At 55.5% G+C, this 24,138-nt stretch overlaps 3 protein-coding genes across 4 annotated transcripts in view; 2 read left to right on the forward strand and 1 right to left on the reverse strand.

Annotated features, from left to right (window-relative positions):
• The window catches only part of ZFPM1 (zinc finger protein, FOG family member 1), a 35,775-nt gene extending 33,108 nt beyond the window's left edge, over positions 1–2,667 (forward strand). Inside the window, exon 10 of the mRNA XM_058034121.1 lies at positions 90–2,667. Coding sequence (XP_057890104.1) covers positions 90–2,278 — 2,189 coding nt within the window. The 3' untranslated portion in view covers positions 2,279–2,667. The remainder of the gene's footprint in view (positions 1–89) is intronic.
• Positions 2,668–3,821: 1,154 nt separating this feature from the next.
• CIDEC (cell death inducing DFFA like effector c) lies at positions 3,822–6,440 on the reverse strand. The gene is made up of 6 exons (XM_058034027.1): positions 6,369–6,440; positions 5,078–5,149; positions 4,812–4,953; positions 4,557–4,706; positions 4,276–4,460; positions 3,822–4,169 (listed from the first exon to the last, which is right to left on the reverse strand). Exons 2-6 carry the CDS (start codon positions 5,125–5,127, stop codon positions 3,977–3,979), a joined length of 720 nt encoding a protein of 239 aa, XP_057890010.1. The 5' UTR covers positions 5,128–5,149; positions 6,369–6,440; the 3' UTR covers positions 3,822–3,976.
• Positions 6,441–6,885: 445 nt separating this feature from the next.
• The window catches only part of ZC3H18 (zinc finger CCCH-type containing 18), a 45,565-nt gene continuing 28,312 nt past the window's right edge, over positions 6,886–24,138 (forward strand). Inside the window, exons 1-8 of one of the 2 annotated variants that reach the window (XM_058034019.1) lie at positions 6,886–7,118; positions 13,173–13,771; positions 16,373–16,457; positions 17,238–17,386; positions 17,765–17,857; positions 19,065–19,222; positions 20,989–21,021; positions 22,493–22,610. In XM_058034019.1, coding sequence (XP_057890002.1) covers positions 13,187–13,771; positions 16,373–16,457; positions 17,238–17,386; positions 17,765–17,857; positions 19,065–19,222; positions 20,989–21,021; positions 22,493–22,610 — 1,221 coding nt within the window. In that variant the 5' untranslated portion in view covers positions 6,886–7,118; positions 13,173–13,186. The remainder of the gene's footprint in view (positions 7,119–13,172; positions 13,772–16,372; positions 16,458–17,237; positions 17,387–17,764; positions 17,858–19,064; positions 19,223–20,988; positions 21,022–22,492; positions 22,611–24,138) is intronic. The other variant, XM_058034020.1, reaches the window with a different exon arrangement.

A 24,138-nucleotide genomic window follows, 5' to 3' on the forward strand; every position in this document is an offset into this window, starting at 1 on the left:
CACCCCATGCTGGTGCTCTCGGTGACGCCAGTGCTGATCATCCCTGTGCTGGTTCTGTTGGTGACACTGTCCCCTCTGTCCCCCTGCAGGGCTGAGCCAGCCGAACAACGCGTCCCTGCGCAAGTGCAGCCTGGGCGCGTTCCTGCCCGAGGCGCTGCCGGCCCTGCCGCCGCACGTGGTGCTGCCCGGCCCCGACACCGCTCCGGCACCGACACCGCCGGCACCGGCACCGCCCGCCTCGCCCCCCGACCCCCGGGCCGGCAAACTCTCACCCCCAGCCCAGCCGCAGAACGGGGAAGGGCCTTCATCGGCATCCTCCTCATCCTCCTCCTCCTCCACGTCCGGCGAGCCCGTGCGCGTCAAGGAGGAGCCGGCGGGCAGCCCGGCCAGCGAGGCGGAGGCGCCCAGGAGCGGGGAGGGGGCCGGCAGCCCCGAGGGCGGCTCCCGGACCTCGTCCCCCCGCAGCCTGCCCTCGGCCAAGGTGAAGTCGGAGCTCGCCAGCCCCACGCCGGGCTCCAGCCCCGTGCCCAGCGAGCCGGGGACGGGCACGGCGGGCGGCACCGTGTTCCTGCCACAGTACGTGTTCGGCCACGAGGCCGCCGTGGTGCCGCAGGCCTCGGAGATCCTGGCCAAGATGTCGGAGCTGGTGCACAGCCGGCTGAAGCAGGGCCACGGGGGCACGGTGCCACCCGCCATCTACACGGGCTCGCCGCCGGTGCCCAAGGGCGCCACGTGCTTCGAGTGCGAGATCACCTTCAACAACATCAACAACTACTATGTGCACAAGCGCCTGTACTGCTCCAGCCGGCACCTGGCCGAGGACAGCCCCCCCGGGGCACGCAAGCTCAAAGCTCCTCCCGGGGCAACCAAGGGTCCCCTGGCCCCGGGGACGCTGCTGTCCCCCCCGGCAGGCAACGGGCAGGGCCCGGCATCGGGGGACGGGGACGCCGGGCGCGATGCCACCCCGCCATCCGCCGCACCGGAGGGCAAGGCTGAGGAGGGGGGCACCAAAGCGGGGTCCCCCGAGGCAGAAGGGAACTCGGGGCGGTGCAGCGAGGACAGCCAGAGCCCCGGCAGCTCGGCGGGCGATGAGGGGGACGAGGACCCCAGCAAGACGCTGTGCGAGGCCTGCAACATCCGCTTCAGCCGCCACGAGACCTACGTGGTGCACAAGCGCTTCTACTGTGCCTCGCGGCACGATCCCCCCCTGCGCCGCCCCGCCGCCCCCAAAGTGCCCTTCCTGCCGCAGCCCCTGCGCACCCGCAAGCGCCGCAAGCTCTACGAGATCCACGGCACCGCTCGCCGCCCCGCGGAGCCCCCGCCGGCCCCGGAGCCGCCGCCCGCAGAGCCGCCCGCGGCCGCCCCCGAGCCCCGCGCCGGCCCCATGGACGCCGAGGGTCCCATCGACCTGAGCAAGAAGCCGCGCTGGCAGAGCGAGCCGGCGCCCACGCCGGTACCGGCACCGGCGCCGCTGCTGCCCCTGGCCGACTACCACGAGTGCACGGCGTGCCGCATCAGCTTCAACAGCCTGGACGCGTACCTGGCGCACAAGAAGTACCAGTGCCCGGCCACGCCGCTGCAGCCCCGCACGCTGGAGCACCTGCAGAAGATGAAGGGCGCCATGGCCGCCCCCCTCAAGGGCCGGCACAGCCCCGGCAGCCCCGGGGAAGGGGACCCTGAAGGAGGGGTGCGGGTGAGGGCGGCCCCGGCGGGCAGCCCCGGCATCCCTTACCCCGGGGCGGACTCGCTGCAGCGTCACCCCAAGGGCTCCCTGCCACTGCCGGCGGCCAAAGGTCCCCTGGCCGCCTGTCCCTACTGTCCCCTCAACGGGGCCATCAAGGGCGACCTCCTGGAGCACTTCCGAAGCGCCCACGGGCTCTTCGTGGCCAAGCCGGGACCGCCGGAGGCGCCCGGTGCCAGCAGGACGCCCGAGCCCCCGCTGCCCACCGCGTCCCCTCCGCGCCCGCCCGGCCCTCGCCTCCGCCGGGACAGCGCCAAGGAGGGCAGGGACAGCAGGGACAGCCCGCGGCCCCCCGGCTCGCCCGCCTCGCCCGCGGCCCCCGAGGCTCTGCGGGAAGCCCCCCGCAATCCCCCCACGCCCCCCGCCTACACGGACAGGGGGGTGCAGACGCCCCCGGGCAAGGCCGTGCCCGGCCCGGTGCCCAACGGCAACCACAGGTACTGTCGCCTGTGCAACATCAAGTTCAGCAGCCTGTCCACCTTCATCGCCCACAAGAAGTATTACTGCTCCTCCCACGCCGCCGAGCACGTCAAGTAACCCCCCCAGAGCCCCCCGGCACGGCTTGGGGGGCTGCAGGGGCTGGGGGATGGAACCGGTGCCTGACACCCCCCCTGTGCAGGGGTTGGGGTGATGGAGGATCCCCCCAGGAGGCTCCACCGGGGGAGATTTGGCATCTGGAGAGCCCCAAAGTTCACCCGGGTTGGGGGGTGAGGACACTGGAGGTGGGGTCAGCCCCCACCTGTGCCCCCGGGGGAAACTGAGGCAGGAGGACTGTGCGTGGCCCTGCCCTGGGGGCTGCAGGGGGCTTTGCCCCGTAGACACTACGGGGCTGGGGTGGCGGGCATGGCACCCCAGGAAATCTGGGGGTGTCCCCACTGCAGAGCAGACCCTGCGAGGATGGAGCTGCTCTGGGAACTGTGTGTATAAATAAGTGTGTACAGAAATAAATATGTCTGCTAAACACCTGTGTGGGGTGGGGGACACTGGGGGGGCTGGCACAGCCACCAGCAGCCCCCCGAGGGGCTGGGCCGTGGGGACATGGGGTGTGTACAGCCACGGTGACAGCAGGGACAGGGCACGATGTCCCAGCGCTGTCCCCGGGTGGCACCTTCAGCAGCCATGGGGCAAATTGCTGCTCCCAGATGGGGCTCAGCTGGTGCTGATGGCTCATTAATTATCAAGGTAATTAAGCCCCACAGCGCCGGGTGGGGCCCCGGTCTCTGCCACAGGAGCAGTCCCTGCCTGCAGCTCCAGACCCTGCTGTGGGTGCCCAGGTGAGTGTGGCTCGGGTCTGGTGTCCCCCACAGGGTGACAGGGGAGGATGGCCCTAAGGACCCCCCAGAGCATGGCTCCTCACCTCCCCACAGCTCATCCCAGTGCTTCCCAGTATTCCCAGTCCAGCAGAGGCGGGCAGTGGGTTGTTCCCCTCCCTCCCTCCCACCCTCTCTGGCAGGGATGGTGCCTCAGGATCTTTCTGTGTCAGGGACAGTCCCCAAAGGCCAGCCCAGTGCCCCCAGCCCTGTTTGTTTCCCAGCTGGTATCCCTGGAGCTGCTGGGCCCTTGGGATGCCCCCAGACCTGGCCAGGCCAGCAGCAGCACCCAGGGCTGTGCAAGGCTGGGGTGGGCACAGGGACTGCCCCTGCCCAGGGCTGCCAATGGGGCTGGGGACCCCAGGGACCAGAACACCCCCTCGTGTCCCTCCCTCTGTGCCAGCCCTGCACAGGCAGGGGCACAGGGAGATCTTTAAAGGGAGCAAGGGCAGGCGTGGTGCCAGCTGCCACAGGCCAGGGCTTTGGGGTTAGCCCCATTACTGAGTTGTGGGTGTCTCAGCTCTGTGCCAAGGAGTGGGAGCCAGGCTCTGGTGCCAGGGAGGAGGAGGATGATGATGAAGGCAGCAGCTCCCCTGGGGAAGCGCTTGCGACAGCTTCCCTCCTGGCACCTCTTACACCACCACCAGCTCAGGGTGCCAAGCAGTGCAAGGGCTAAGCATCCTGGGTGTCCCCCCCACAAAGACAACACAAAACACAGCTGAATTCAGGAGAACTTTACTTAAATAAATATATTTACAGAGCAGCAGCTATTCCAGAGCAGGCTTGGCCACACTCAGCCAGCGGAGTGCAAGGAGAGGCTGTGCCAGGCACCGTGGCAGCCTCTGCCCAGGCATTGACCTAGCGGGGTGCTGAGACCCCCGAGGGCTGGGGGTACAGTAGAGGGGACAGGCCAGGCCAGCCAGCCTCACTGTGACATCTTCTTGTAGGGCAGGGCAGGGAGGCTGCAGGGCAGGAGGTTCTGCAGGGGCAGCGAGCTCTTCTCCTCTTCCTTCTGCTCCTCCTCGGTGGCATCCAGGAGCTGCTGCATGTAGCACGAGGTGCCCAGCAGGACATGGCCCGTGGCCTGCATGCTGAACAGTGCCCAGCGCAGGGCTTCCCTGGGCAGGGAGAGAGGGGTCAGCGTGCCACGGCAGGGCTGGGCAGTGCCCCTGTCCCCAGAGTGTCCCCTGTGTCCCCAGGGTGTCCCCAAAGCCCCACACTCACTTCACCAGGCGCCGGGCCCCGTAGCAGCGCAGGTCGTAGGACATGCTGTAGGTGCCATACAGGGTGGCTTTGACGTTGAGGCAGCCCAGGTCCTTCGGGTGGGTCTTGTACAGGTCGAAGGTGACGCAGGCGACGTCGATCCTGCGCGGGGGCTTGCGGGACAGGCCCACCTGGTAGCCACGCGTCTGTGGAGCAGCAGCACCGCGGTCACCTGCTGCACCCCACCCTCCCAATCCCACCTCAGCATGAGGGGACAAACCAGCCCCTCAGGGGTCCCTCACCTTGGGGGCAGTCCAGCTCTGCCCCTTGCTTAGGGCCATCAGGGCCGTGCCCTCCTCCAGGGTCCGGAAGAAGGATTCTGTCTCCACAGCTGTGCCGTCCTCATCCAGCACCAGCGCGATGGGCGCGGGCAGGGCCAGGGCGCTCTGGGCCTGTGGAGGGGCTGGGGGTCAGCAGGGCTGGGGGCAGGCCCTGGGCGGGCAGACAGAGCCCAGACAGATGGACAGAGGGGCAGACAGACAGACAGACAGACAGACCTGGCGCAGCAGCTCGGCCAGGCTGGGGGCCATGACGCCCTTGCGCACGCTGCGGTCCCCGTTGCACACGCGGTAGGGCTTGGGCCGCGGGGCCGGGCCCGCCAGCAGCTGCTGGGTCATGGAGGCGCTGGCTGAGACACATCTGGGAAGGGACACAGGGATCGGGGTGTTCTGAGAGGCAGCAGGAGCCCCTGGCAGTGACAGCACCCATTGAGGGATCTGGGGGATGTCCCCCATGCTGGGGACAGGGGGTCCATGGCACTTACTTGGACACGGGGGCAGCCAGGCGCTGGCTCAGGGATTTGGCGTAGTCCATCTTCCAAGGGGCACGGAGCAGCCTGCGGGGAGGAAGGACAGTGGCTCCCGTCAGCTCAAGATCTGTTTCCACCAGCACGTCCAACTCCGCTCCAGGGGTTCTTCTGCTGCTTTCAGCTCCCGTCTGCTCCAGATCTCCCCGCTGGCAATGCCGGTGACAGAATTGAGCCCGAGCTCTGTCACCGCTGCCTTTACAGGGGCTGGTCCTGCCCTTTGGCCGGGGCCAGGCCAGCGGTGGCCGCCCGGCCAGAGTCCCCTGCCAGCAGGGCTCTTGCGCAAAGGGACACGCGGGGGCTGAGTCAGCGCTGGAGCAAAGGTGAGACAGCAGCCCTGGGCTCCTGGGAGAGGGCACTGGGGCTTTGGGGCCAGGGACACCCACGGGAGCACCCCAGCCCTGCTGATCCAGGGGTATCTCCAGCCAGGAGCCTCATGGGGGTCCAGCAGAGCTCCCATTCCCTCACCTCCAGGGAACAGCAGCTCTTCTCCCGAGGATCAAACCCGTCCGCCTCACCTGCCCTTATGTACCTGTCACAGAGGCTCCTCCCTCCCCAGGCCGCACCCTTCTGCCCGCCGGGCCCAATGGGTCCGGTCCGGCCGGGGAGGGACCGGGAGCCGGGCGGGTCCGGCTGAGGGGGTACCAGGAGCCGGGCGGGTCCGGCTGAGGGGGTACCGGGAGCCGGGCAGGTCCGGCTGAGGGGGCACCGGGAGCGGGGCGGGTCCGGCTGAGGGGGCACCGGGAGCCGGGGAGGTCCGGCTGAGGGGGCACCGGGCGCCGGGCGGGTCCGTTCGGGGCAGGTCCGGCTGACAGGGTCCCATCAGTCCGTACGAACGCCCCCGTGGGTGTCACAGGACGGTGCCAGGCTGTTCCCAGGGGTGCTCAGGGACAGGAGGAGCTGCACTGACCACGAACCAAACCACGAGAGGTTCCCTCTGAACGCGAGGAGAGCCTGTGCCCATGGAGGGTGGCACAGCCCTGGCACAGCTGCCCAGGGATGTGCGGTCTCCTGTCTGGAGCCATCCCAAAGCCACCTGGACGTGTCCCTGTGTCACCTGCCCCAGGTGTCCCTGCCAGAGCTCCCGAACATTCCCCGATCCTGCGGCACGCGGGTGCCCCGTCCCTGTGCGCGTGTGCCACCCCGGCACATCTGGAACCTGGCACATCCCTGCCCCTCCACGTGCCCGCCCGCACACGCCCCCTGTGCAGATGTTGGCGCGTTCACGCGTCCAGCTGTGCGCGCACACCTGCGCTCCGTCCATGCCGTGCGCGGCCCCTTTAAGAGACCGGGGGGTGTCAGAGCGCGCGCTCCCCCCTCCCCTCGCCTCGCGCCGCCGGGCCCCGTCGCGCGCGGATGACGTCACGCCATGGCCGCCCTGCGCCGCCGCGAGTAGAGGCCGCTCCGCCGCCCCGTCCCGCGCTGCCGCCGCCGCCCCGCCGGTCCCCGCCGGCCCCCGCCGCCCCCGGCCCGCCCCCGCCGCGCCCCGCACCGCGCCGGGCCCCCGCCGCCCCCCGACACCGGTGAGCCGCCGCCCGCGCCGCCGCGGCCTAGCGCCCGGGAGGGGGGGCGGGCCCGGGCCCGGCGGGGGGAGCGGGGGCGGCACCGGGGAGGGGGGGACGGGGGCAGCCCCGGGAGCGGGAATGGGGCGGGCGGCGGGGACGGCAGGGGAGGGGCCCGCGGTGTTCTGCAGGGGGTCGGGGGGAGGCCGGAGGGCGCGGAAATGAATGAATTCCCCCGCTCGGTCGGGACCGGGAATGGGACCGGGCGGCCCCGGGTTCGCGGGGAGCCGGGGCACAGCGGGGCTCGGCAGGGACACGGCGTGCGGGTGGCTCTGACTGTCCTCCTCGGCTGGCAGCGGGAGCAGGGACAGCGCCAGCAGCCGCGGCCCGGGGGCACGGCAGGAGAGCCCGCCTGGCAGGAGAGGAGCCCCGGAGGTGAGCGGGCACCGCGGGGGCACAGCCGGACTGCCCCGCCTGGCACGAGAGCAGCCTCGGAGGTGAGCGGGCACACACCGGGCACCACGGCAGCCGAGGGTGCTTGGGGTTTGTCTGCTGCAGGGTCAGCTCTGAATGAGTTTGGGGTTTGTCTCCTGCAGGGTCTGAAATGGGTTTGGGGTTTGTCACTCATGGGGTCAGTGCTGGGATGGGCTTGTGGTTTGTCACCTGCAGGGTCAGTGCTGGGATGGGATTGGGGTTTGTCACCTGCAGGGTCAGTGCTGGGGTGGGATTGGGGTTTGTCACCTGCAGGGTCAGTTCTGGGTTGAGTTTGGGGTTTGTCACCTGCAGGGTCAGTTCTGGGTTGAGTTTGGGGTTTGTCACCTGCAGGGTCAGTTCTGGGGTGGGATTGGGGTTTGTCACCTGCAGGGTCAGTTCTGGGGTGGGATTGGGGTTTGTCACCTGCAGGGTCACTTCTGAGGTGAGTTAGTGGTCCCTCACCTGCAGGGTCAGTTCTGAATGGGTTTAGAATTTGTCACTTGTGAGGTCAGTCCTGGGATGGGTTGGGGTTTTATCATGACTGACTCATGGAGTCAGTTCTGGGATGAGTTTGGGGTCCATCACCTCTGGGATCAGCTCTCAGTGGGTTTGGGGTCCATCACCTGCAGGGTCAGCTCTCAGGTGGGTTTGGAGTCCATCACCTGCAGGGTCAGCTCTCAGGTGGGTTTGGGGTCCATCACCTGCAGGGTCAGCTCTCAGGTGGGTTTGGGGTCCATCAGTTGCAGCTACTGATCCAATATCAGTCTTTTGAGTGGGATTATCCCAAATCCTGCTGCACCCAGGTGTGACCCTCTGGTTGTCTCTTCCTGAGGCCCTGAGAGCTCACACTCAGCATTTGCTGGGGAGAGCTGCAGGAAGGAGCTGCAGGAAAATCAGCTGTGCTGGGAAACAAACTGCATCTGCCTTTCCCTTCACAAATCCAAGGGGAACGTTCCCAGTTAGAACTCTCTGAGCTCTGCTTCAGACCCAGCTCCTGGAAATGCCCTGAGCACCAAACTGACCCCACAGGGCTGAGCTTGGGGCACTGAAGGGTGCCCTGAGAGCTGCTGAGTTCCCTGGGCACCCTGCACCTCAGAGCTCCCTAAGGATGGCAGAGATTTGAGGATTTTGGTTCATTGACGCTGCTGGCAGCTGGAATTGCAGTCAGGGCAGGGCTGCACACAGAGGGTTCATCCTCTCAGTGTTCTGTGTTTCCCCTCTCCTGGATCCTGAGGAATTCATCTCCTGCTGTCACTGCTGCTCCACGTTTTTCCCTGGGTTGGTTTCTGCTTTTGCAGTTTTTTGTTCCCTGAACCTTTGTGTGCTGCCCTTCTCTCCTCCCCTGTCCTGTCAGCTCTGTTCCCTCTGCTCAGCTCCCTGCCTGTCCTCCCACCCTGCTCCAGGGCCTTCCTGCCCTGCTTTACCCCTGCATTTCATGGGTCTGATTCACAGCACCTCCTTGGCTTCTAGAAATGGGATTTTACCCTTTTATCCCAAAGATTTCAGCCTGAAGGACAAAGCTTCCTCTCTTCTTTCCTTCCCATGTGTCCTGTGACATCCCCAGGGCTGCCAGGGGCACAGAAATTGGGAATGCACTTGGTTCTTCATATCCATGGACCTTTGTAGGATTTTAAGGGTGAATTTGATGGCTCTGCCCAGCTCCAGGTTTTTGTAGGAGCTCAGTTCCTGCCTGGAATTTCTTCCTTTTTAATTTTGCAACTTTTGGTGCTGTTAAATTAACACAGAGAAGAAACTTGGCCTGATTTTGCAAAAGGAGCTGCTGGGTAAAAATTCCTGCCCTGACTCCTCTGGCCTTGTGAAAATCAGCTCACAAAAGTGTGAGGTTCAGGATTTTATTTGAAATGTATCCTGGCAAGGTGGAAGTGGATTTTTAAAGGCAATTTAAGTAACAAAGGGTTTTTCTCTGCCTGCCTTTAGTGCTGTGCAAGGCTGCTCAACCCCAGTGCTTTCAGTTCACACATCTTTGGATGTCATTAAGCTTTGATAAAAATATAAAAGTGAAAAGCAGGTGGGTTTAAACTGCTGGAGCGTGTCCACAAATTTCTCCTCCCCTTTTTAGGGGGGAAATGTGTGATTTGAAATGTTTCTAAGGAGGCTGGGAGGCTTTAGTAGGAACAAATTGGCTCCATCCAGGCATGGTGAGGATGGCCAGGTAGGAGGAGCAGCTCTGTCCCACCTTGTGCAAGCCGTGGGACTCTGATCAGTTCAGGAGCATAATGAAGCATAAATTCATCCTTCATTCCCTCATTTGAGATACTCCAGAGCCCAGGCTGTGAAACTTCCAACTCACTGTTATGTTGTGGAGCTAAAACCTCCTCACTCCTGGGAAGTTCTGCTGCCAGATCCTCAATTTCTGCCCTGAGAAGCTGTGACCTGCTTTGAAGAGGCTTCCAGCTCGCTGAGCCATGCCCAAATCATTCCAAAACCAGGGAAAAACCCCTTTTTTTTTTGCCTGAAAATCCCCTTTATTGATTGCTTTTCCTCCCTGTGACAGGGCTGCCCCAGCTCATTTAGCCTGGGAGTTAAATGAGGAGAGTTTGTGAGCCTGGATGGAATTCCCAGTGCCCTGTGCTGCTCCAGGCTGCTCAGACACTCAGGGAAGGAACATTTGACACACTTTGAGCAAAAGGAGCTGGTTTGGAACAGAAATAGTTGTGCAGCTGGGACCAAAGGCGGCTTTGCCTGAATTTGGAAGATTTCTCAAGATAAAAAGGCTGCTCAGTGAGAGGCATTAATACAGCCCTGCCTCTTGCCTGAGCTGCAAGTCAAACAAGCTCATCTGGGGCTTAGGAGAGTTAAATTTTTGCTTTTATAACTGGTTTTGAACTAGGAAGAAACTGGCTTAGTTTTAAGGCACAAAAAAAGGCCAAGTTTCTGATGAGGGAGAATGAAACCTGGGGGTTTCACTTCTGCCACTGCTGCTTGATTTAAAGCACTTCCATGGAGCCAATTTTTCTTAGGTTTTTGTGATGTTTGTCTTTATGTTTCCCTAAAGGACAGCAGAAAGCAATTAAAAACCCCCAATGTACAGAACCCCCAAACAACCCCTAAGAAACACCTCAGAAATCCCCAAAAACCTTTCAGGATTTCAGAGATCTGGGATAAATTGTGATTTGCAGTTTGAAAAACCTCTCCAGAAAAACCTCTCAGAATTCCAGAGGTTTGGAATAAATTGTGATTTGCAGATTAAAACACCTCTCACAATTCCAGAGGTTTGGAATAAATTGTGATTTGCAGATTAAAAAACCTCTCACAATTCCAGAGATCTGGGATAAATTGTGATTTGCAGTTTAAAAATCATCTGAATAAAAACTCTTGCAGAATTCTAAAAATTTAGAATAAATTGGTTTGCAGATTAAGACAGCAGTTAAAACTGGAATTAAACTTGTCCTGTTCCATCATCGGGCAGTTTTCCTTTTAATTTCCAACTCCCAATTTTTTTCCCTGCTGCTGATTTTACCTTTGGACATCTGGGCTTTGTTTTGGGACATTTCCATGCAGGGTAAGATTGCTGCCAAAATCTGCTTTGTTGGTTTTGGGGAATCTTGGAGCAGCAGCCCAATCCCTGAATCCAAGGCATTACACCCCAAAAACCCTCCCTGCCTGGATTTTCTGAGCCCTTCTCACTTGGGCCATCATTTATTGTGTTTCTTATCATTTCTGCTGATGGAAATTAATAGGAAATTATTACAACTGCTGGATGCTGTGGATTTTATAAAAGCTGCTGTGCAGGTCAATGTTTTGTATTTCAATGTTTTATATTGCTCACCATCAGAGCATATTTGTTTCCTCCCATCCCTCTAAAGGTCTGCATGTCAAACACAAAAAGCCATTTGCTTCACTTAAATACTTTTTTTTTTTTTCTTATTTTTTTTGCTAGTGCTTATTTGCAGGAAAACAGAAAACAAATTTCCTGAGTCCACGTGGCCCTGGCAGCTTTGATATTTGTGGTGGCCTCTCTGGGCTGACCTTTGTGTTCACACAGAGTCACTTCTCAGGCACTTGGGCAATTAAAATCTTCAATCTGAGCTGGCTCTTAAAGCCAGTCATGATTTGTGCAGGAATTTATGAGCTCAGATCAGGCTTGATGTGCTCAATAAGGAGAGGATTTGTTCAGCTCCATCCTGGGGAACTGCTCAGAGCTGTTGTCACCAGGAGGCAACTTCTGGCTTTTCATTTGGCTTTGACCTTGTCAGGGAAGTCAGAACTTTGCTGGTGAGCCAGAACCAACTTCAGTGTGCAGAGGAAGCTCAAAATGTGGATTTTCTGCTGCTCTGGGCCCTGCTGATGCTGAGGTCATCTCGTGTTTATCAATTCCCTGATAGCAGCAGGGCCCTGGGGGCTTGGGGAGAGCACAGTCAGCCCTAAAATGCAGCTTAAGGTGCTTCTGGGAGGGGTTTGGATTTATTTTCTGGTTTTAACTCCTCTGCAGACCTCCCACAGCATAAGGAGCAGCATTTTCTGGAGTGGGACTTTGATCTTGGGAGTTTGCAGCAAATTCTGTTCATTAGCAAAAGATTTTGGGGGTTCAGGTGCTGGGAAGGCTCAGTTTGCTTTACTTGGGGCAGTATTTGGTATGTCTGGGTGGCTTTTTGATGGGAAATCACCTTTCCTGTGCAAAACCAGCTGGACAAACAGGGGAAAGTGTCAGGAAAAGGTGAAATAGCAGCTTAATAAAAGATTAGTAAACTCTGATTTCATGATGGATGGCTGGGAATGTTTAAAAAGCAACCAGAGTCTGACATTTGTAGCATTTCTGCTCCAAGGGTTTTTAAAATGACAGGTGGAACTCTGCTCATTTATGCTATGGGTTTGTGGCAGCACTAAATGAACTTGCAGAGAGCAGCTGGAGTGAAACATGGGACACATTAAAATGAAGATGATTTGTAATTTTGTGGCTTGTTTTTTTAGGGTATTTAGAGCTTTTGTGTGGATGTGACCCAGTCAGCTCAGCCAGTTCCAGTCAGGCATTTCTATAGTTTATGGGATTTCTTTTCTGGAGTAAAATTAATGCACGGCCTAGCTTTTTTCCCCTGCTTTGCACCCTGCCCTTTTCTGTTGTATTTATTTGCTTTATTCTGGATGGACATGGCATTTTTAACTTCCACCAAGCACAAGTTTAGACATCTTCTAGGAAGGTCTCTGTGCAGGCAGCTGGATCTGCTGCTTTGATGGAATCTGGGGGTCTTTACTGAGGGTTCTGCCCCCTCAGGTGAGACCCAGCCCAAGGAGGAGCTGGAGCTGCTGGAGGAGCCCAGAGGAGGCTCCAGGGGGATCAGAGGATGGAGCAGCTCTGCTGGGAGGAAAGGCTGGGACAGCTGGGAATGTTCACCTGGACAGGAGAAACCTTGGGGCCTGAAGGAGCTGCAGGAAAGAGGGAGAGGGACTTTGGAGAAGGGATGGGGGACAGGACACAGGGAATGGCCTCAGGCTGAGGGAGTGCAGGGATGGATGGATGGATGGATGGATGGATGGATGGATGGATGGATGGATGGATGGATGGATGGATGGATATTGGGCAAGAATTGTTCCCTGTGAAGGTGGGCAGGCCCTGGCACAGGTGCCCAGAGCAGCTCTGGCTGCCCCTGGATCCCTGGCAGTGCCCAAGGATGGGGTTTGGAGCACCCTGGGACAGTGGAAGGTGTCCCTGCCATGGCAGGGGTGGGATGGGATCTTTATGATCCCTTCCAACCCAAACCAGTCTGGAACTCCATGAAATTCCAGCCTCAAGCTCTTCATTGTCTGTGAAGGGCAGCACACTCCAGGCTGGGGCAATATTGCCATCAGTTTTTTATGCAGTTTAAACTCTGTATTTCCCTCTTGGAGGGAAACCATATTCCTGAATTTCTGGCATCCCAGAATGGTTTGGGGTGGAGGGGACCTCAAAGCTCCTCTCCCTCCAGGAGTGGCTTCCTCAGGGCCCCATCCAGCCTGGCTTTCCAGGAGCTCCAAGAACCTTTCCTTGGGAAGCAGAGCCCAGGAGGAGGAGCCCCTGAGGGTGGGATTTCCCTGCCTGCCCCCTTTGCTGCCCATAACCAGAGCTGTTGTCCCTGCAGGCTCGCGGGGACTGATGGACGTTCCCGACAGCCCGCAGCGAAACCCCTGCTCTCCTGAGGACGAGGACCAGCAGCTTTCTGATGAGGAGGTCCTGAAGGAGAGCGGCTCCGAGCGGGAACTCGATGGGGAGGGTGGCCAGGGGAGCCTCCTGGGCGAGGAGGAGGAGGCAGGCAGGGCCCTGAGCCGGGCAGAGGAGGAGGAGAACCACTCAGACGAGGAAGATCGGCTGAGCGAGGCCAAGTCGCAGGAATCCGACACCAACGAGCAGGGCGTGGAGCTGAAGAGCCCCCGGCCCCGAAAAGGGGAGGAGGAAGACAGGACAAACGACCTGGAAGTGTCCTCTGTCACCAGGGAGCTGGATGAGCACGAGCTGGACTATGATGAGGAGGTTCCCGAGGAACCCAGCGCTGCTCCTGCAGAGGAGGACGGGGAGAAAGCTGCTGGGGAGGATGATGAGGAAGAGGAGAAAGGAGATGATGCCCCTGAGGATGAGAAGAAATCCAGCAGCAAAAGTGATGATGAGAAGGATGGGCAGGATCCCCTCAAGGAGAAGAAGAAAGAAGAGGATGATGGGGAAATTGATGATGGAGAAATTGATGTAAGTAGGAGGTGGGCAGAGCCCTGGGGTGCTTCTCCCACTGCAGTTCCTTCCTCCTCCTGGTGAGAATATCCCTGTCCCTGCTGTGCAGGAAACCCTTTCCCTGGAGGGAAGGCCAGAGCATGGAGCAGGCCCTGATTTCAGGGGTTGTCCTGTGCTGAACCAGAACTGTGCCAGAGCCATCAAATGAGCTTTGTTCCCCCTCAGTGTGGGGAGGCTCCAGTGCTGTGAGAAACTGCCCTGCCTCAGCTCCAGGGGGGACTTGGAAATGATGCTGGCAGCAAATCCCATGGATGGGGTGGCCAGGAACTGTTCAGATTGAGGGGCTGCTGCTGGGGGTGTTTGTGCTGCTCAAACCCTGATCCTGGGCTGTTCCAGCAGCATCTGGGTGCATGGAAGGGCAATGGAAGGTGCTGGGCTTTCTGGAAAATTCTCAAGGCATGGCTTGGATATGGAGTAAGAGATGTGCAGTGTTTCACAGCTCTGAACCAGCCAAGATACTCAGAGAGATCAGAAGTGGGGTTTAGTTGCAGGTGGGGGTAGGGAAAATCTCACCTTTAGCCATGGCTGTGCTCAGCAGGGAGCTCTGCAGAGCAGCAGCTGTTCTGTGCAGCTGAACTGCCATTTCCTCCTTTTCCATGAAGGAAACAGGGCAGAGTAACTCCAGTAAAACCCCTCCTGTGGGCTCCTGCTCTGAAAGTGCCTCCCGGTGGGGGGAATGTGAGGAGGAATTGCTGCTGCAGAGCCCCTGGGCTGGCTCCCATTGCAGAGCTGCAGCTGCACAGCTGGGCTGGGCTGTGGGACTGTCTGGGGACAGGCAGGGAGGCCCTGGAGGGGACTGGGCTCACTGCTGGGGCTCCTCAGCTGGGCAGGGGACATGCTCTGTCCTCCCAGCCCCATTCCTGTGGCTCTGAGCTGGCAACAGGAGCCTGGGAAGCTCCTGAGCCTCACTGCACACACTCTCCTCCCTTTTCCCTAAAGAATCGTATTTTGTGTGCTTTTAACTCTTCATAATTCGTTGACAAGTTTAATTGTTTTCAAAAGTGACACGGTTTTCCTCCCTCATGCCCATCCTGGCAGGTGATTTTGTTCAACACGTGTTTTCCAAAGGTTTTGTGTATTCCTAAATCAGTTAGAAGGAATTCCAGTATCTTACGGGCAGAAAAAAAAAAATTCCTGTAGCCCTGACTCCATGCCTGCTCCTTGATTAAAATATGAATGCTCTCCTTTGGAGCCTGAGGCATTCTTGGGAGCTCTCCTCACAAAGCAGGAGATGAATCTGTACCCTGGTTTTCATACATTAACTTATAACAGCATTCTCAGCTGCCTGATTCCAAGGAGACCTCCCAGAAATAAATACTTCCCCCTTTGTTGCAGACTTCACACAGCTCTTTTGAAATCAGCAGAGTGGAGCTGCTTCTCCCATTCATGCAGCACTGAAAGCCAGCCCCAGCTTTGGGGAAAACTTCAAGCTCTGCATTTTCTTCTGCCTCCTGGTGTGGAGGGAGGGGAATATTAATGCAAATTTTAATTGGAGTATAAGTGCAGGCTTTGAAATCCGGTGCTGTTGAGGAGAGCTGTGTCCCTGGCTGAGGCAGCAGAGGCTCCTCACCCTCCTCTCTGTGCTCCTGGGTTTGTCTGCAGCCAAGGAATGGCTTTTCCTTCTTGCCAGCTGCTCAGTGCATCAAAGCAGGGAATTTTCCTCATCTTTTCCACCCAGAGAGTGGCTGTTGCCAGGCACAGGGAAGGCCCATCCAGATGCTCCCTCTTCACGTGTTTCATGTGCTGAAAACAGAAATGGAGGCAGAGAGGGAAAACCAGGGTGTCCTTTGGGATAAAATCATGATTTCCTGGCCAGGTACCCCTGACACCTCTCTGGTCTTTGTACTTTAGCCTCCTGCATCCCGAGGTCCTTTTGGTTTTCCAGTGCAGCCTAACAAAGCCAGGGAAGGGTTTTTTCCCTTGGAAAAAGGAGAAAATGCTGGTATTTGAAAGTTCCAAGAACTTCTCTTCTGGAGGTGTTTCATGGCTGTTATTTCTTAATCTTGGAGCAGCCTCCAGCCACCAGAATTCTCTCCTGGGGCTGCAGTCCCTGGGGATGAGGCAGAGTTTTGTTTGAGCTGGTTCCCAACTCCAACATGGAGCTGAGGAGTAGAAAGGAAGGTGGAGATGACTGGAAGAAATCTGTTGGATTTATCCTGAGAAGTTCCTTTGTGAGATTGTCCCTGGAGAGGGACTTTGGACAGGGGTATGGAGTGATGGAAGGAGGTGGAACTGGCAGGATTAATTTGGATTTTGGGAAGGAATTCCTGGCTGTGAGGGTGGGCAGGCCCTGGCGCAGGGTGCCCACAAAAGCTGTGGCTGCCCCTGGATCCCTGGCAGTGCCCAAGGCCAGGCTGGATGGGGTTTGGAGCAGCCTGGCGCAGTGGAAGGTGCTTTTACAGCCACCTGGAATATTCTGTCCTCCCCTTGTGCAGGTGCTCTGGGGCATTCCTGTGACCTGACCTTGTTTTTCTCCTGTGGTTTTGCCCCAGGGTGTTTGAACAAGACTGGGAAATGTCAGGTCCCACATGAAATGTCAGCTTTGTGTGTCTGTTCCAGGATGATGACTTGGAAGAAGGGGAGGTTAAAGACCCCAACGACAGGAAGGTGAGGCCCAGGCCCACCTGCCGCTTCTTCATGAAAGGTAACCCCACCCTGGGGGCTGGAGGAGCCAGAGCTGCTGCCCTTGCTCCTGTTTGGGGATTTTGGTTCTCCATTAAGCTGCTGTTACATGATAAATTCTGCCCCAAGCGTCCTCAGTGCCACCTTGCTGTTTGTTGGTGGCCAAAGCTGAATTTTCATGGGGCCACTACATAAAAACCACTACAGTGTGGTGAGCCTGGAGGAGGTAAATAAAGGGAGACTTGCAGTTGTTTTTGGAATAAAACACAGAGATTGTGGCTGCTCCATCCAAGGCCGGGCTGGACAGGGCTTGGAGCAGCCTGGGGTAGTGGAAGGTGTTGGGATTGGAACTGGTGAGCTTTAAAGCCCTTCCAGCCCCAACCACCATGATTCTGTCCCTGTTTGTTTGGGATGCTCTGTGGTCCTTGCTTTGCCCTCAGGTTTCCTGTGAAAGGCAAAGCTCCCAATTGGAAATGTTTGTCAGTAACAAATGAGGATCTCATAGGCTTATTCCTACATTTAATTACCAGATGTGTCCAGCCCTCCCTCCCTCCCTTCTCCCCACTGGAGGAGAACATTGTACGTTGTTCCATCTGTGTGTGGATGTGTTTGTCCCCTCTGGCAGGTGGGGAGTGCCATGTGTGTGCAAACAGGTAAATCCCAGCCCAGCTGCAGAGGAGAACAGTCAAACACCTCCAACAACATTACTCCTTAGAGGGTTTTACCTGCCTGCTGGGGTTTTTGTGGGGCTGGGGTGCTGCTGGGAGCAGGGTCTAACAGCTGTGTGTGTGTGTTCCCACAGGACACTGCACCTGGGGCATGAACTGTCGCTTTATCCACCCCGGAGTGAACGACAAAGGAAATTACTCCCTCATCTCCAAACCTGAGCCCTTCTCCCCCAACGGGGCCCCTCCCATGGGCCCTCACCCGCTGATGCCAGCCAACCCCTGGGTATGGAACCTCTCCTGGCCAGTCATGGCTTCTGCACCACCCTCCCCATCCCTGCACTGCTCCAGGTGGGCTTTTGGACAGCCTGGTCTGGTGGGAAGTGTCCCTTCCACTGGAACCAGATGAGCTTCAATGTCCCTTCCAACCCATGATCCTGGCATTTTCCTGCTCTTTATTTGACCTAATACCTCAGCAGTTGGACATGTGATTTTTAAATGGAGATATTGGAGTTGCCAGTAGAGGGGGGTAAAATTCCACGGATTCCCAGCTTAGTCCTGCTGAGGCACGTCTGGAGTAACTCTGAGTAGCTTTACAAAGCACAGCTTTGCTGTTTAAATCTAACTCAAGTGTTTTCTCCTGCTCTCCTCACCTTTCCAACAGGGAGGCCCAGTGGTTGATGAAATCTTACCTCCACCCCCTCCAGACCCTCCAACAGAAAGTGCCTGGGAGAGGGGACTCCGGCACGCTAAAGAGGTAAATTCCTTCCTCAGGGAATTACTGGCTGCCTCCAAAATCCACTAAAAAAAGCTCTTTTTGGAGCACAGGTGTCTTGCTCTTTCTCTGTTCCTTTTGCCTTTTAATCTATTAATTGTGATTTGTTGTACATCACAGTTGTTAGACAGCCAAGAGGAGCTCAAATCCAGGTTGGGGGGGTTATATTTAAGAAATAGTGGGAATTTGTGTCCCTCAGCTCCAGCCCTTCACAAAGCAAAGCTTTAAGATGGTCTAATTTGCCTCCCTACAGTGCCTGTTTCTCCAGTGTGTGATCACTGCAGGGGGGAAACTTCTGCTTCCTGTTGTCCTGAGCTGGTGGAACAGGGAATTAATCAGGAAAAGTCTCCAATATCCTGCACATTCTGAGGGAAGAAGGTGTTCTGGCTGCAGGAAACCTCCTGAGGGCAGGATTTTTAATATTCCAATTTCTCCCTGCCCCAGGAACCTTCTCTCCTCACACTATTTTTTTTCTTTGAAAAGGTATAAATTTTTTTTATTAAAAAAAGTTATTAAAAAGGTATTTGTAGTGGTTTCATCATTGGTTTTTCTGGGTTTGGATTGAAGGCTTTGAGACAGTAATTTGTGTTCGGACTCAGGTGTTTATTATTTCTTATTAGTAAAACAGTCTCACTGCTGTGAGTTCAGCAGCTTTTCATTAGAGGGCACAAAATGGCCAACAAGGTCTTTTAAGACTAAACTATCTAATTAAGAACTGACACCAAGATTATTTTCCTTTTTTTTTTAATTACTATTTTCCGTATTTTCCTTTTTAACTGATGCCAAAGAGCCCCCAGTGAGGATTTTTCTGCCCAATTACAAAATACCACCCAAACCCAAGAAGAAGAAGGAAGAAGAAGCATGAAGAATAAAACCCAGGACGACACCCTGTGCCCTCCATCTTTGTTCCATCCACAACATTCTAAAAATTCCAAATCCTAAATTTCTCACCACGTGATACACGTGCACCGCTCTCTATAATCTATAGATTATAGATTCCATTTTTGTGGATTCTGATCAGTTCTGGAGCTTAGGAAACTTTCTCCATGAATGAGGTCAAAGTCAGTGCTCCCCTGGGGGTCAGGGCACCCCAGAGCAGACAGAGAAATATTCCTGGGTTTCCACAGGTATTAAAAATACTCTTCTTTTTAAAAAGTTATTTAAAAATACCTTTCTTCTCTTTGAAAAGGTATTAAAAAAAGCAACAATGAGGAAGGAGCAGGAGCCTGACTTTGAGGAGAAGAGGTTCACAGTGACCATCGGGGAGGACGAGCGGGAGTTCGACAAGGAGAACGAATTCTTCCGGGACTGGAATTACCGCATCACCCGCGACGTGCGGGACCCGGCGTAAGAGACAGCCCTGGCAGCTCCAGGGAGGGACCCCTGGGTGGGGCTGCACTGCAGGGAGCCTGCCTGGGGTCCCCTGTCCCTCCAGACTCGGGGTGGCACCTACAGACAGGGAGCAGCTCCCTTGAGCAGGAGGTTGGGAGCTTGAGCCGCCTCCGCTCGCTCCGGTTCAGCCCCACCTTCCTTCCCGGTCTCCTTGAGCCCTTCCTGCCTCCAGTCTCCTTGAATTCTGCTCCTCCTGGGCTCTCTCCAGCTCTGCATTGCCTCCCTCACACCAGTGTGTTCTTCCAGCTTTTTTTCTCCCTTTTTTTCCTTATCCCAACCATGAGAAGTTGGAGCGTGTTCAGTGTGCAGGAGCTGGTGGCCCTAGCTGGGGCAGAACTGGTTTAACAAACACCTGGACTGGTCCCAGTTAAAGCTGGTACCTGGTTTAACAAACACCTGGACTGGTACCCAGTTAAAGCTGGTACCTGGTTTAACAAACACCTGGACTGGTCCCAGTTAAAGCTGGTACCTGGTTTAACAAACACCTGGACTGGTCCCAGTTAAAGCTGGTACCTGGTTTAACAAACACCTGGACTGGTACCCAGTTAAAGCTGGTACCTGGTTTAACAAACACCTGGACTGGTCCCAGTTAAAGCTGGTACCTGGTTTAACAAACACCTGGACTGGTCCCAGTTAAAGCTGGTACCTGGTTTAACAAACACCTGGACTGGTCCCAGTTAAAGCTGGTACCTGGTTTAACAAACACCTGGACTGGTACCCAGTTAAAGCTGGTACCTGGCCACAACAAGCCCCCTAAATTTAAGTGTTCACGTCATTGGGGTTTTAAGGTTAAATTTAAAGTGTTGGAGACCTCAAACCCAGCTCTGGGAAATTGTTTGGGAGTTCTCGAGCCAAGAAAAGGAATGGGAAGAGAATTTTTGGGAGAGAGGCTTGGATTCTGCAGGAGAACAGGTGGATTTGTCTCTCCTTGCTCGTACATCCTCTGTTCTTCCTACATGGACAGATTATGGAAATATTTCCACTCCCAGAGGGTTTGCAAGGCTTAGTTCTGTTTATTTTAGAGTGGATGAATTACAAAAAAAACCTCTGAAAAGGAGCAGATTAAGCTTTTGTTCAACATTCTTTGATTTGCTCTAGAGTGCAATTCCTTTCCCTAATTAAAAAAAAAAAAAAATACAAAAAGCCCTGTCCTCAGTTCTGCAGCCTGAAGGAAAAGAAATTCCTAAACTATTAACATTTTCCTGAGTTTAATTAGCTCTGGATCTTGGCCTTGTGTTCCTCTCAGAGGCACCTGGGGTTTACCCCAGTGTTCTGGGGGCTGTTCATCCATTATCTTCATTTTATGACTGCCCTGTAAAATGCACCAGCAGCATTTTGACCCTCTCTGATGTAGGAATTGTTAAGAGCAGGCCTGGTTTTCATATAGTCCATAAAAAAATGTATTGCACATAACCAGTGTTAAACAAAACTCATCCAACAACTGGAATTGCTGAGAATTGAAGGCTGTGTGAACAGGCTGTGGCATTAAAATATCTCCTTTGTGTGTGACAGGAAAAGTTATGAATCTGCTACTGTAAGCTCTAGAAAATGCTGATTTTTCTCCTCCCCACACACAATTTGTTGCCCAGCTGGACACCTTGCAGCCACCTGAGCACTGGAAGTGCAGCTGGGATGTGGAAAATGCTTTCAGCACTGTCTTGTGACATGTGGAGTTGTCTCAGTAGTTCATGAATCCCTTTTTCTTTTTTGAATGACTATAGGGAGGTGGACATCAAAGAAAACATTAACTATGGGTAAGCAGGTCTTTGATTCCAGTACTGTTACAACTGTAAGAGAATTTTCCTTTGCCTTTTTTTCCATTGCATTTCCTTCAACTTCTGGGGCCACAGACAGACCCCTGGCCCCTCAGCAGCTGACTCAGTGGATAGATTGGATTATTTTTGGGGTGGTACCAATTATTTTCTAATGATTTAAGCACTGAATTACCCAAAGACACAGCAGTGATCCTTTTTGAAATTAAAATAACCCTCCAGTGTTATAGGAAGGGGAAATTTGGACTTGAGGCTGTGTGAAAAAGCAGAATTTCCTTTCTGGCATGGCTTGAGATGTTTTTCTCTCTTTGAACACCTGATGTCACTGAATCCAGGCTGCTCTGGGGTTGGCATCAGGAGTTTGTAGCTGACTGAAGCATCCCAAATCCTGGTTCTCCTTCCCTTGGCTTATTGCTTCTGTCCAAAAGAGAAATCCTAAATTATTTAAGAGCACTAAAAGATAGACAAGTACCACTCACAGGGCAGCACCTACATCTTAAGCTGGTTTAGGTTATTTGGCACTGTAAAAATTCAAAAAGTGGCCTCTTTATTCCTTTTTTTTAATAAATCAGAGTCTCATTATGGATAATCTGGAATTTGGGAGCACTTGCTGTATAATCTTAGCTCTGCCACTGACTCCTCTGTGGCCCTGGAAGTTTCTTACTCCCTGTACCCCCTCCTCATCCTCACAGTGATCCGATGATATTTGCACTCCAGGTGCTTGGATGTTGTTGAGTTGGGGAATTAAAACCATCAAACAATGTGAATAGAAATCAGGAGATGGAGGAAGCAGCTTTAAGGAGGGTGGGGTTTGCATCCTTCTCCTCCCCAAAAATCCTTCATTCTGCAGCTGTGTGTGTGCCACCAGTCCATGGCTGGGCCAGCAGCTGATTCCCAGTGCAGGATATCAGCTGGAGAAGTGGTGCCTTCATTCCAGGGGGCACTTCCAGGTCCAGAGTGTTGCTGACCTGCCCCCAAAGCTCCACTGCTCCCTGTGCAGAGCTCCTGTCCTGCACTGGTGGCCCTGGTGTCAGCCATCCCTGCAGGGGCAGGAGCTGGGGCACTGCTGAGGAGTTTGGGATGAGCTGTGGGTGCATGGGCAGCAATCCCAGCTCTCAATCCAGGAGGCAGAACGTGTCCTGCTCCCTGTGCAGGCACTGGAAGGAGCTCTCAGAAGCACTTTCTGTGTTTGCACCACATTGATTTGAAGGCTGAATTTTTGGTAGCTCTTTTTTTGGTGTTTATCAAGAAAGGTTTGTGCTTTTCTCTGATAAGCCTCACTTAAAAAAAGACTATTTTGTTGGGCTGTGTGCAGAAAATAAACATCTCTGCACAGCCCTGCTGCATTGAAGGTGGTTTTGTTGTCCCAGTGGCTGAGCTGACGTAGCACACAGAGTTTTTGTGGTGCCAAGGTGCCTTTTCCCTCTCTAACACTCCCTGTTTTTCATTGTAGGCTTGATCCCTATGCAGATCCCTATTATGACTATGAAATAGAGCGCTTCTGGCGTGGTGGGCAGTATGAGAATTTCAGGGTTCAGTACACAGACCCCGACCCCTACCGTAACTACAGAGTAAGTAAGGAACTCCCCCTTCCCCCTTTTCCTTCCTGACTCTCTTCCAGGTTCTTCTGGGCCTTGGCACAGTTCCAGGGCAGTGCTTGAAACAGGAGTTTTCAAATAGTTCAGTCTTGGCTCAGCCCCAGCACAGAGCAGGCTGGAGGTGAGGGGATGGAGGATGTTCTGTTCCAGCACCATGAGGGTGAAAGCAGCGTGCCAGGCTGGGGAGGGAGGCTGGGAAGCTGCCTGATGGAAAAGGACATGGAGTGCTGCTTGGCAGTGGCTGGGAAAGCCACTGGCACCTGGCTGGCACCAGCCCTGGCATGGCCACAGCCCCAGGGCAGGGACTGTCCCTGTGCCGGGCACGGCTGAGGCCACACCTGGGGCTCTGCTCAGGTTTGGGCTCCTCCAAGACAGACCTGGAGGGGCTGGAGTGTGTCCAGGGAAGGGAATGGGGCTGGGAGGGGAATGGAGAATCCTGAGGGAGCTGGGAAGGGAATGGAGAATCCTGAGGGAAATGGGAAAGGGAATGGAGAATCCTGAGGGAAATGGGAAAGGGAATGGAGAATCCTGAGGGAAATGGGAAAGGGAATGGAGAATCCTGAGGGAGCTGGGAAGGGAATGGAGGATCCTGAGGGAGCTGGGAAGGGAATGGAGAATCCTATGGAGCTCAGGGGGCTCAGCCTGGATAAAAGGAGGCTCAGGGGGGGCCTTGTGGCTCTGCACAGCTCCTGCCAGGAGGGGACAGGCTCTGCTCCCAGGGAACAGGGACAGGAGCAGAGGGAACAGCCTCAAGGTGCACCAGGAGAGGATTAGATTGGATTTTAGGAAAATTCTTCCATGGAAAAGGTATAAAGCATTGGAAAAACTGCCCAGGAAAGCAGTGGAGTCCCCAGCCCCTGCAAGTGTTCAGAAAACCTGTGGGTGTGGCACCTGGGGACCTGGTCAGTGGTGACCTTGGTGATGGTGCTGGCTGAGGGTTGCACTTGATGATCTAAAGGTCTTTTCCAACCTTAACAATTCCATGTCTGAGGTGGGAAGGTGGTTCCTGCTCATGCTCCTTGGCTGCTCCTCAGTGTAGCAGTTGAGCAGTACTTGCCCATCCTTGGACATCTTGGAGTTTGCTGGAAAGAACCTGGTTGAAAACTTCAGAAGGGCTCTGAACCCTTTCCCTGCTCTTCCTTTCCCCTCATGCACATTTTGTGCCTCTGCAGCAGTGACCAAACCAACCAGTCCTGCTTGGGGGGAGCTTTTCAGTGCTTTCCATCAAATCCTTTTCGTAGCTTTTCCTTTGCTCTAAATCCTTGTTTTCTGCGGGACAGGAGCCTGGACCTCACTGTGGCCACACATGACCAGTTATTTTCCTGGTGCTCATTTGCAAAGTTAATTATCTGGTTATAGAAATGATCAGCAATGAGAGGAAAGACTTGTAAACATCAACACATTTATTTAATAAGCCTCAAAAACCAAATTAATCCAGGCATTGCCTTTGAAAACAACAGTTGTGTGGGATGTGATGCTGGGTTTGTATCCAGGGTCTGCT

The sequence above is a fragment of the Melospiza georgiana genome, chromosome 14 (genome assembly GCF_028018845.1).
Source record: "Melospiza georgiana isolate bMelGeo1 chromosome 14, bMelGeo1.pri, whole genome shotgun sequence".
Lineage (NCBI taxonomy): Eukaryota > Metazoa > Chordata > Aves > Passeriformes > Passerellidae > Melospiza > Melospiza georgiana.

What these genes read in the sequence shown, in the direction of transcription:
- CIDEC (XM_058034027.1), bottom strand. Translation starts at nt 5,127, where the DNA reads ATGGACTACGCCAAATCCCTGAGCCAGCGCCTGGCTGCCCCCGTGTCC. An exon ending in AGAGCTGGACTGCCCCCAAG is followed by an intron (nt 4,461 to 4,556) that starts GTGAGGGACCCC and finishes GCTGCTCCACAG; the next exon opens with ACGCGTGGCTACCAGGTGGG. An exon ending in GGGGCCCGGCGCCTGGTGAA is followed by an intron (nt 4,170 to 4,275) that starts GTGAGTGTGGGG and finishes CTCCCTGCCCAG; the next exon opens with GGAAGCCCTGCGCTGGGCAC.